Source organism: Dipodomys spectabilis, unplaced genomic scaffold (genome assembly GCF_019054845.1).
Source record: "Dipodomys spectabilis isolate Male_0828 unplaced genomic scaffold, ASM1905484v1 ptg000032l, whole genome shotgun sequence".
Taxonomy (NCBI): domain Eukaryota; kingdom Metazoa; phylum Chordata; class Mammalia; order Rodentia; family Heteromyidae; genus Dipodomys; species Dipodomys spectabilis.
In genome coordinates, this window is record NW_024870709.1 from 32,257,351 (window position 1) to 32,269,881 (window position 12,531).

The 12,531-nt window shown below is 42.8% G+C and overlaps 1 protein-coding gene across 1 annotated transcript in view; it reads left to right on the plus strand.

Moving 5' to 3' along the window:
- Positions 1-12,531, plus strand: part of Plcxd2 (phosphatidylinositol specific phospholipase C X domain containing 2) — a 43,955-nt gene that overhangs the window by 23,010 nt on the left and 8,414 nt on the right. The window contains exons 2-3 of the mRNA XM_042677033.1: positions 5,470-5,930; positions 11,586-11,827. Coding sequence (XP_042532967.1) covers positions 5,470-5,930; positions 11,586-11,827 — 703 coding nt within the window. The remainder of the gene's footprint in view (positions 1-5,469; positions 5,931-11,585; positions 11,828-12,531) is intronic.

Here is a 12,531-nt window from a genome sequence, read left to right on the forward strand (position 1 = left end):
TAATAGAACAGTTATACTGCACATGTGTTAGGGACTGTATGGATAGCTGTGCTTTAGACATAAAAGAAAAAAATTTTTCCACCCTCAAACAACCAGTCTTTATGGTGTTAAAGGGTGAAGGCACAGATAGAGGGAATGGTGTGAAGAAACTCAGCTAGGGAGGGTTAAGGTCAGCAATCTAACTCTGAAGGGGCTAAGGGAGCTTCAAAGGCAGAGAGTTCACCAAAGGCAGAGTAGTACTTAACTAAGGTCAACGGAGACAGAACATTTCTTGAACCTGTGAAGTCGAGAGTACTTCAACGTAGAGTCCTCAAGTCTACCTCCCTAGATGCCAACCAAAGGTGTCATGAAGACATTTCCCTCTTTCTAGTGGCTTAAATAGCATCCTTCTCTCTTTCTTGCTCTGTGGCAATGGGGATGGTCATGGTATCTGGAAACACCCTGGAATATCTTCTGAAATGCCACTGTGCTGTAATGCAATGTATTATTCAGAGTAAGGGAACTAGATTTTTTTCTTTGTATTTAGAAATCAGATTCTCAGGAAGCTCACTTAAATTCTTTTTAACTGAGTTCAGAAAATGGCTATGCCTCCAATTTGCAAAAAGTAGGCAATGAAAGTTTTTTAACTAAAAACCGCCTCGTGCTCACTTGAGATCTCTAATTCCCAGATACCAAACCACAGGAAGAATCAAGCAGCAATTTATGCTCCAGATAAAGACAAACTGTTGCTCCTGCAAGTCAGAAGGCCAGCTCACTCTTTCCATTCCTGGCCTCTTGGATGATCTTGTATCTCAGGGCCATCCAAGAGGAAATAACAATAACACTGAACATGGATCCTGCTAACTTTCCCCATTCCAATCTCTCTTCCTTCGTGATTTCACGGTCCCAGTGACTTTATTCTGACCTCTGTGACCCAGCACACATCCCAAAGGCCCTAATTAAACTTGAGCAACCCCATCTAATAACTTCTTAGAAGATACAATAAGGAAAATAAGACCTTCCAATATCTCTTTTATCCACTATCAAGCTGTGACTACACAGTTGTTTACAGTGAGCATTCCCAGAACAGTAGATTGGATAGAAAAACATTTCCCTAGACATGGGGATGGCCTTCCCACCAGATTAGTATTTGAACTTGTCAAGAAAGGGAAAGGTTGTCTTGATAGCAGTGTCAAGCCTGGAGTTCAGTAAAATCATCTGGGGATTATCTGGCTCAGAAGGTCTTGGTGATTGGTGTGTGTGTGTGTGTGTGTGTGTGTGTGTGTGTGTGTGTGTGTGTGTGTGTGTGTGTGGTGTGTGTGTGTGTGTCCAATCTCATTTGGCTTTTTCATTCCCAAGGCTGGCACTCTACCAATTGAGCTGCACCTCAATTTCCAATTTGTTTCTGGTTAATATGAAATAAGAATCTAACAGGCTTTCTTCCTGGTTTGCCTTTGAACTACAATTCTCCGATCTCTGCCTCTTTGGGTAGCTATGATGACAGATGTGAGCCATGAGCACCTGGCTGGGTCTGGTGCAATCCAGGGGCTCTAAGTCTGAATGACAGGGTTAACAATGGAAATTCAGAAGAGGTACTATATGAGGCTAAAACTGCATGAGTAGCTAGTTTTGGATAAATGCAAACTGTTATGTGGGCAGTCTTGTCAGGTGGAGGACCAGTTGTAGGAAGGTTAGGACTTAGAAGAATCTGGGCCAGAAAAGAAGTTTCTAGTGTTACCTACATAATGCTGCTATGGTAAAAGGGGAATGGATTGGACTCTCCCAAGCCAGGAAAAGGGGGGAAAAAAGCAAAAAGAAAGAGATCCTAGGAAGACATTAAATATGGGGCCCAAAAGGAGGAAGATAACTGTAACCCCTCTGTACATCACCTTGACAACAAAAAAAAAAAAAGGAAGAAGAGGAGCAAGCAAGGGAGATGGAAAGAAAAAAGTGGAGAGAAGATAGAAACACCCAGAAATATGCAGATGCATCACCAAGCACAAGAGAATGGAAGGATCCAGAAAAGAGCTGACTTGGCAAACCTTCAGAGAGTAACATCATTTTGGATATGTTGACGAGAAGCTTGTGGGGATGGAGAGTAACAGTAGGAGGGTGGGAAGTGGATTTGGTGAGGCACGGGGAAGCACAGACTAATGCTGCAGCCCCGCCTGGAAGTTGAAGACTTTGACTGCAGGGAGGACGGAGAAGCCAGCAGTATCAAAGGGAAGACACATGAGGCAGTGTGCTTTGTTTTATGTTAAGATAGTACCTCATTAAAGTGGTACTCTTTGAGGCAGAGAGAGAGGAAACATGAAGTAGAGTGAAGGTACACAGGCAATGCTGTGTCGTTGGAGCAAAAATACTTGCAGGAAATCACAGCACATGAGCTCCTGTTCTGTGTTCTGCCCTTATCATGAAACAAGCCAGAATGAATGACGCTCCTATACCTAGATATCCTTCTGCACCAGTTCTCTGACAATAAAATAAAATAAGGCAAGGACCAATAAACCAGTATTTTCTCCTCTTCTAGGGAGGGGGGCAGGATTTAATTCATTATCCCAGGGCAGAGAGGGAATTGTTCTTATTATAGATGGTGGTTAAGGAGAAAAATAACTTCCATAGACAGTGGAGAAAGGGAGAACTTACTGATAATGAATGTGGATTATAAAGTAATAGGATTTGTAGAGGCACTGTTTAAGAATGCATTGCACATAAATGTTGAATGGGCAGGAGAGAGGTTATTTTTAGCTTGTTTTGATCTTTTTTTAAAAAAATTAAATGCATTTAAGTGAATGACATTCTTTACTTATTATTATCAGGTGAAAGCTTCCCCCCAAACCAAGTAAGTAGAAAGGCAAAAATTATTGATAGTGGCTACCAGGGAAGGGTTGCTTTTGTCGGCTGTGGGCCTAAGTAGGCCAGTTTCACTAAGTGTCATTCAGCAAGCAGTCTGCTCCACAGTCTTGCCTTGTGGAAGTGGGGGGTAGGTAGACAGCACAGGGTATCAGAAGGCATACGACTACTGGCCAGAGAGATGAAAAAGTAGCAAAGAGTTAAAAAGACATAGAGACATAGAATGTGTACCCTCTCCCTCTGTGGGGAGGACTGGGCACCGTGTGGGAATCACCCCCAGGGGACTGTTGCTGCCACATTTCAGCACAGTTCTGAGACAGAGAGAAAAGTGTTGGAGGTTGTTAGCACTTCTCCCTGTGGAGTTGAAACTGGGCTCAGCACCAACAAGCACACACTAGGGGACTTGTCTCTCCTCTATGTTTGGATAATGGCTGTTCCCTGTGCCCAGGGAAGAATTAAGTCCAATATGTGCCTCACTCTGTCACACACTGAAGCCTGAGCAGCTGGGCTGTTAATACAATTTAAAAGGGAAAGAGAACTGGCTGTTCCCCATGTATATACAAGGTATTCATTATCAGTCTCTCAATGAGAAGGTATAAAAGATTTCTTGCTGATGTGCATTAAAAGGAAATAGATCATAAGGCAAGCACCCAGTGAGCCCATGAGCAACACTAACCAATGTAAAAGCCAGGCACTGGTGGTTCACATTTGTAATCCTAGCTACACAAGCAACTGAGATCTGAGGATCACAGTTCAAAGCCAGCGCAGGCAGGAAAGTACGTGAGACTCTTCTATCCAATTAATCACCAGAAAACTAGAAGTGGCGCTGTGGCTCAAAGTGGTAGAGCACTGGTCTTGAGTAAAAAAGTCAAGGATAGTGCCCAGGTTCTGAGCTCAAGCCCCAGGGCCGGGATAAAAAAAAACAACAGCAACAACAATATGAACATCCACATGGACATGTCATTAGTAATGACAGTCTTTAACCTGAAGTATGCTGGCAATTTACTCACTTGTGAACTTCAATTTGCCAAAGGATTAATTTTCTTACTATTTACTGAATCTCTTCCACCTTACAGAAGAAGAAAGCATTATTTGTTACCTGTTTTCTTCACACTTCATTTTCAAGATAATAAAATAATAAAAGGCTGAAGAGGGTGCTGTGTTTTCAGAAAGAATGGAAAAATATAGCATAATGTGGTAGTTTTATAAAGTTCAGGGTTGTGTCTGAGATACATACTCTAAAATTCAGTGAGAGAGAGAGCTGGTAACGGGTACTACGTGTAGACACATGTCTGAGGAGCAGTGGAGGACAAGGTGTCAATGTTAGAACAAGGATGCTTCTCTCCTGCCTTGGCACACAAAGTGCATCCAGGCTGTCTGTGCGGTCCCACCTCAGAGCCAGTCACTGGGCTAAAGAAAGCAGCCTGCTATCGTGATAACGGCTGACACTGGAAAGAAAGCAATGATGAAATTGAAAGTATTTGTTAACAATTATGTTCACCTACACATATTTATTATTGGTTATCCTAGCTACTCAAGAGGCACAGGCAGAGGATTGCAAGTTCGGAGCCCTCCTTTGCTAACATTAGCATACAACCCTGTCTCTAAAACATTATCATTTTTAAAAAGAGCTGGGGATGGAGATAGATGAATAAAGCAAGGGTGAGGAGAGAATGCAGTCATAGTAATCAATGCGTATCCTACAAAGTTAAGAAAATTGGGACAAGTTGGTGGGTTTGTAAGGATGGGTGAGAACAATGAAAGGGTGACATCGATCAAGATGCATTGCATTCATAAACTGATGTGTTACATGGTAACTCCTTTGTATAACCACTAAATGATCATGCACATATGAGTTAAAAAGTAAAAAGATCCAGGTGCTGATGGCTCATGCCTGTAATCCTAGCTACTCAGAAAGCTGAGATCTGAGGATCATGGTTCAAAGCTAGCCCAGACAGGCTGGAGACTTATCTCCAATGAACCCCCAGAAAACAGAAAGTAGAGCTGTGGCTCAAAGTGATAGAGCTCAAGGACAGCGCCCAGGCCCTGAGTTCAAGCTCCATGTCCAACAACAACAACAAAAAAAGTAAAAAGAACAGGGGCATGGTTCAAGCAGTACAGTGTTTAACTAGCAAGAATGAATACTGACTCCTGGGGTCAGTCTTAAGAACTGCAAAATAAACAAGCAAATATATAAATAAATAAGTGCAACCCTCACTAGAGACCTATTAGGTTTTTCTGCAGCATCCGTCTTTGTTTTTCCAAACATTTGAGTTTATTCCTTCAGAACAGCTTTCCTGAAATGAAATCACTTGATCAAAACGGCATAAATATTTTAAAGCTCAATTTCTAAGCATATTTCTTAAATGGTTTTCTGCAAGGATACTTCTTAATTTATCTTACACCAACAATATATGAGAATTATAGAATTGCTCTGGTCTTAACAAGCTGCTAATAGGATTGTGTTACTTTTATTTGAGTTTATTTCCCTCCTCACAGGCTTGGGAATTTTCGCAAGTATTCATTTGTGATAGTTTTTGTGTAGTTGATTCTTAATCATCACAGTTATTTTCTTACTCTTGGCTTGGTTCTCCAGCTCCATCTGTGTTCCTCATTTTTTTTTATTGCTTTGTACAGGTTCCCATGATTCTTTCAGCTATTGGGTAGATGAAAAGTCCCCAGTGGGGCCTGATCAAACCCCAGCTATCAAACGCCTGGCCAGGATCTCCTTGGTAAAGAAGCTGATGAAGAAATGGTCTGTGACTCAGAACCTGACCTTCCGCGAACAGCTGGAGGCTGGGATCCGCTACTTTGACCTGCGCGTTTCTTCTAAGCCAGGAGATGCTGATCAGGAAATTTACTTCATCCACGGGCTTTTTGGCATCAAGGTCTGGGATGGATTGATGGAGATCGATGCGTTCCTCACTCAACACCCTCAAGAGATTGTCTTTTTGGATTTCAACCACTTCTATGCCATGGATGAAGCTCATCACAAATACCTGGTTCTCCGAATCCAGGAAGCCTTTGGAAGCAAGCTGTGCCCAGCCTGCAGTGTGGAAAGCATGACACTGCGAAGCCTGTGGGAACAGAAGCATCAGGTAGGTGAGAAGAAGAGTTGAGCTCCTAAGGGCAACAACCTAACCCTCTGCTTTTCCTGGGTTATCATTTGTAACATAGCTGCACCCAGAGCTCAGAGGTAGAAGGGTGGATTGTTGGAAGTATTGAACATATGGAGACAGGACTCGGAGCTCCAGGATAACTTTCAAGGGCTTCTGTGGGTCCTGTTGAACTGGATTTAACACCTGCCATCTAATTTAGTTTGTCTGCAATCTGTTTGGCATCTAAATTGACCTCAGATGCACTGACCAGATATACCCCAAGGCAAAGTTGTGAAATGGGCTAGTGGGTCATTGCTATTCTTCTTTTCTTAAGGTCTGTTGAACTTCACAGGCCAGCTGCACTCAGATGATTCTTGCCAAGATACTGAGGGATAAGGGAAAGCATTAACTGACAAAGGCATATGAAGGCATTCATCACAGGAGTATTAATATTTTTCAGGCCCTCTTCATAGAATTTAGGTCACTATTGGAGACAGAGGTAAAGGAGAACCTACTGAAAGGTGGGGGGGGGGGGTCTAGATTATGATAGCATTCCTCAAGGTAACAGAAGTAGAGAAGAACCTCCAAACTAAGGCCCGTGGAGGACCTGCTCAGGAAAAGGAACGGAACAAAAGGTAAATCCCATTCTTACCCCCAAGGAATGGTAGTGACATAGAAGAACTTCTAAAGAAAAAGGGCAGCCTCCAACCTAGACTCTTGTTTTTTGCCAGTCCTAGGGCTTGAACTCAGGGCCTGGTGTTGTCCCTGAGCTTCTTTTGCCCAAGGCTAGCACTCTACTATTGAGCGAGCCACAGCAGCACTTCCAGATTTTTCTGTTTATTTGGTACTGAGGAATTGAACCCAGGGCTTCATGCATGCTAGGCAAGCACTCTACCACTAAGCTGCATTCCCTGCCCCCCAACCTAGACTCTTCACAATAAAAAGAAAAGAAAAGGCAAGGTCTCTCACTTGCCTAGTAGACACATTAAGCAATCCATCTTCTTTTAACTTAAGGAGTTAAAAGAATGGATATTCTATGGATTCGGAAAAATCAGTAAATAAAGCACTTACTAATGAGAATTTTGCATTCAACAGGAGGGAGAGAAGGTAAAAGGAAAAAACGATAACATATACAAATACATTATGTATGTTTCTAGAGCTATATACAAAGGAAAGATCTAGTGGGGTATGAAAGAACCAGGGGTCTTTGGGTGGGAAAGCTGATTGCAATTTTACATAGCTCTCATTGAAAACATAGCATTTGCCCGAGGAAATTGTGTTGGTAATTGGGGACAGAGTAAACTGTGTTGGTAATTCCCTAAGACAGGAATTTCCCTGATAACACTGAAGAAAAGTAGGAATGGTATGGATAGAGAGCAGATGGGTAGAGCAGGGAAAAAGAGGTTAGAGAGACCGAGGGTGGCCTGTGATGACAGTTCGAGCATAGCTCATGGCCTGATTCAGGTTTTAATGGTACCCTCTGGCTGCTGTACCAGGAAACAGCAGGATCTCAGGAAGAACTGGGAAAAACAATGAGATTCAGGGACAAGTGGACATATTGTGAATAGATCAGAAGGTAGAGCCAGCAGGCTGATAGGTTAGAGTCTGAGTACCAAAGAAGGCCAAGATTCCAGTGTAGTCCAAGGTTTGGGCCTGAGGAACTAGAAATACCAGTTTGTCAATCACACCAGCAAAAGTAAGCGATGTCTTTCATGCTAAATACACTTCATGAACTCATCCTGGTATCTAGTTCAGAGCCATCCCAGGCAGACAAATCTGAGAATCTCTTGTCTCCAATTAACCAGCAAAAAGCCAGAAATGAAAGTGCGTGACTCAAGTGGCACTCTTGCCAGCCTTGAGTGAAAAGCTAAGCAAGAACATGAGGCTCTGCATTCAAGTCTCTACACTAGCAAAAATAAAAATAAAAAAGGCAGCTTTCTAAAGAATATTCTGCCAAATACCTATTATATTTCTACCCTTAAACCTATGTTTGTATCTATCCAGACTCACATGTTTAACCCAGGGAGATTTACTCCCAGTAGAGTTTTTCTCTAACATTATAAAATAAAAGCAACCACTAGCAGCTATCACTTACTAAACTGTAACAATGTGGTAGGCGCATGGATTAACTCACCTGATCCTGGCATATGAAGAAACTGAGGAAGCCACTTACTTTTATTCATAAGAGGTCAGAGGCAGGATTCAATCACAGCCTCTCTCCAGCTCCCTTGGCTGCAGATGCTGAGGGCTTCTGATTCTAGCACATTTGATGATTTGCACAACTGCTGTTCCGTGCACTGCCATTAAAAGCACTTTCTCTTTGTAAATTAGAGGGATGGCTGTTGAATGTAGGGATTCGGGTAAGGTTTAAGTGGAGTCCCGAGAAAATTGTATAATTGTGTACAAACCTAGTATTCTCAATGGTTGACCGATTGCATATTAAATAGACTATCAATCCTCGAGACAAAGGTGTACCTTCAGGAATAAGAAATAGGGTAGATATTGAATTTCTCAAAGCAGAATGATGATCTATCATCATGGTTAATATGGGCTGATTTAACTGTGTCACACATCAAACTACAAATACTCCTAAATCATGATGGAAAGAACCTGTGGAAGGTTGAGTGCCACCAACTTAAATCCCAAGACACCTTCCCTGCTCCTTCCTTTCCTTGTTTTTTCAGATATGACTCTTGAAAGCTGAAACCAGAGATCTAAATGATACTTACCAGTCACTTAGCTAGGGCCTTGTTGCACTGGTGGTCAAACTTTATTATCGGACAAGCTACCTTTCATATACCTCCTGAGTATATTGTTACTGTAATTTAATATCAGGAAGTGTGTTTCTACCTATTGGATCAGCATGCATATATATCACAGTTCACAGGTACACACTGGCACACTAGAAAATAGGAGTTCCAAAGGTACAATGGATTAGAAGATTTAACCCACATCTCGGAAGTATTAGGATTGAAGGAGAAATGCAATGCCAAAAACTAGTGGACTATAATCAATAGATCATTGTAAAATAGCACTGCCTCAAATATTTTATGCCTTATGAAGAAAGTGAGTTTTGCAATACATGAGTTGAAAAGTAGAACACAGCGTAAATCTGTATCCTGGCCAGGCGATGGTGGCTCCTGCCTGTAATCTGATCTACTCAAGAGGCTGATATCTGAGGATCATGGTTCAAAGCAAGCCCAGGCAAGAAAGTCTATGAGACCCTTACCTCCAATTAACCACCAGAAAACTGGAAGTGGTGCTGTGGCTCAAAGTGGTAGAGCTGCTATCCTTGAGCAGAGAAAGCTCAGGGACAGCAACTAGGCTCTGAGTTCAAGCCCCACAACTGACAAAAAAAAAAAAAGACAGAATGAAAGAAAGAAAGAAAAAGGAAGAAAGGAAGGAAGAAAGAAAGAAAAAAGAACGAAAGAAAGAGAGAGAGAGAGAGAGAAATCTTTATTCTGGCTCCAACAAAGGAAAGATCAGAATAAAGTCACTCAAGGAATTATCCTTAAAGAAAATGAGATTTTTATTTTAAACTGAGTCTCAAACCAAACATGAGCTACTGAGCTGGCGGGGAGACTATTTCAGAGAAATATTAATACTCTGGCGGGAGGAGGGGGGAGGCAGTCCCCAGAAATTGACGGTCACTGTACCTGGATTCTTGTACCCTGAGAATTGGTTTGCCAGCCCAGCCTCCCACAGTCAACCAAGATTATGCTGCAAACTCTCACAAATTGCTCCAAGAGGCCCTAGAGATCTACTTTCTGTACCTTTTCTAGGGCAGAACCTGCACCAGCCTCTCTTGTTCTGACATTTGGCCCTAGGGCACCTTCATGGGATAAGGTGCAGCCAGACTGTCACTGGGCTGCACAAACTCCTGCCTCTCCCTGGCCTACTGCCCAGGGCACTCACCTCACAGGACTCAGCCTTCCCAACTAGCCAATTACACAGCCAAGAGGAAATCCTCCCATCTCCCAGGCAATCTGCTTAAGATGAGCCTGTGATTAACCTCATTAACACGCATGTTTACCACCGACATCATTATAGTCAGACAGCATTACTCAGAACCATTACAAACAAGAGCATCCATCCCCCTGAGTGGTACACTCCAATCTGGTGCTCCCTGGCTCTGAGCCTTCTGGGAGTAGTTAGTCAGTCTCTTTCCTCCCTGGTTGAATGCACCAGAAATGAGACTGGCCCACAGAGCTCTGTTTCTGGGAGCCTGGACGATAATCCTGTCCGCTGACTGAGAACTACAGTCAGGCAGTGTAAATAGACACACACACACACACACCATTCCTCTGGGAAGTGATCGCTGGTGCCCATAGGGGGAAAATAATATGTATTACTTCTAGAAACCTGCTCAGTAGAGCTCTGAATTGGGACGATCAAAATAGCAATTCCCTGTCCCATGGCTGCCTCCCAGAAACTAATTAATGCTGTGGATATGGCTTGCTAATTATTTTCAAAATTACCACCATCGTGAGCCATCCCACTGGAGACCCACTGACTGTGTGAACTCTTCCTTGACTTCGTGCTCACCCTCTTTCTCTCCTGGGGAGAAGGATTCCATTCGGAGTCAGTGAGCACAGTTGAAAATCTATTTATTCCCCAATTCGTTCTCTGTGTTTACATAAACTAAATTCTAAGAGCTGAGTGCCAGTGCACCCGAAACATAACTTGTAAAAAACCTTATGACCAACTCAACCCAGAAACTTCTGATGTATTCAGCCTGAGGTCCAAAAGCTTCCCTGGGTGGGTGTATGGAGAGATTTTAACAAGACTGAATTTGGATGGCATATTCATTTTTCATATTCATTTTTACTAACCTTTTAACTAAAAATTCCTACACTGAGCGTTGGATCCACCTGTTACTTTTTCTCATAGGTGTGAATCTGTCACTGCACAATTATTGAGAGAGCTTAAACTAGCACTGACTTACATTATAGAACTCAGAATCTCCACAAATAATTTGATTATATATCACAAAGTGCATACATTAATCTCTCACATTTATGTAATATGAATAGGCATACTTTCATATCCCTGATTTCCTTTGTAATCTGGTCAGGTTTATGGTTTTATTTAGAACACTGTTCTGAGAAGCTGGTCTGTAATGTTACTGTATTTCCCTAACTGTTCATGGTAAAACACAAAGTTAAAAAAAACCGTGTGTGTGTGTGTGTGTGTGTGTGTGTGTGTGTGTGTGTGTGTGTGTGTGTGTGTGTGTGTGTGTGTGTGTGTGTGTGTGTGTGTGTGTGTGTACCGAAGCTTAAACTTGGATCTGGGTACTAACCCTTAATTTTAATGACCCAAATCTAGTGCTAGATGTTTAGTTAGTTGAAGATAAGAGCAGTCTTACCGACTTTTCTGCTTAGACCAACTTCAGACCATGGTCCTCAGATCTTAGCCTCCTGAGTAGCTAGGATGACAGACATGAGCCACTGACACCTACCTACATTTGAGAATCTTTGAGTCATAGCAAGTGCTCACTACATCTTTGCTGATTTGTCTTTAAATATATGTAGCATTCCTTGAATTCCTACATCTGTTTGTTTGATTTCCCCTCCAGCAATCAGAGTAAAAAAATAAGTAAATTAAGAAAACAAACTAACATTCAACCTTTTCCTTTCCCTGCTCTGAACATTTCAGGTTCTTATTTTCTATCACTGTCCCTTCTACAAGCAATACCCTTTCCTATGGCCAGGAAAGAAGATCCCAGCACCCTGGGCGAATACCACAAGTGTGCGCAAACTAATCCTCTTCCTGGAGACCACACTAAGTGAGCGAGCGCCACGCGGCTCCTTCCATGTGTCCCAGGCGATCCTCACCCCCAGAGTGAAGACCATCGCCAGAGGCCTGGTTGGAGGCCTCAAAAACACTCTGGTTCACAGGTAACGTTGGCTTCCACCCTAAAAGTAAGGTTTCTGTTGGTGGTGGTTTTGTTCTTCATGTTGCTGATATTTTCTGAGACAGTCTCCATATGCAGCCCAGATTGGCTTCAAACTTACAACCTTCTTGCCTCCCTACTTCCCAAATGCTGAGATTACAGGCATGCACCCCCATGCCTGGCCCCACATCCCTGCTAAGACTTTTTGAACTCTGGGCCTGAGTGTCCCCTGGCTCTTCAGCTCAAGGCTAATGCTCTACCACTTGAACCACAGCACCACTTCTGTTTTTTTCTGGTGATTTATTGGAGATAAGAGGCTCCTGGACTTCCCTGTCTAGGCTGACTTTGAACCATGATCCTCAGATCTCAGCCTCCTGAGTAGCTAGGATTACAGGCATGAGCCATCGGCACCTATCCCCTGGTAAGTTTTTGTTGTTTATGATAGTGGTTGTAGGGCTTGAACTAAGGGCCTGGGTGCTGTCACTGAGCTCTTTTGCTCAAAGCTAGCACTCTACCACTTTGAGCCACAGCTTTACTTCCAGTTTTCTCATGGCTAATTGGGGAAAAGAGCCTTACAGTCTTTCTTACCTGTACTGGCTTTCAACCATGATCCTTTGATCCCAGCTTCCTGAGTAGATGGGAATGCAGGCGTGAGCCACCAGTGCCTGGCTCTGGTAGGGTTTGGAGTTTTTTTTTTTTTAATTGTTT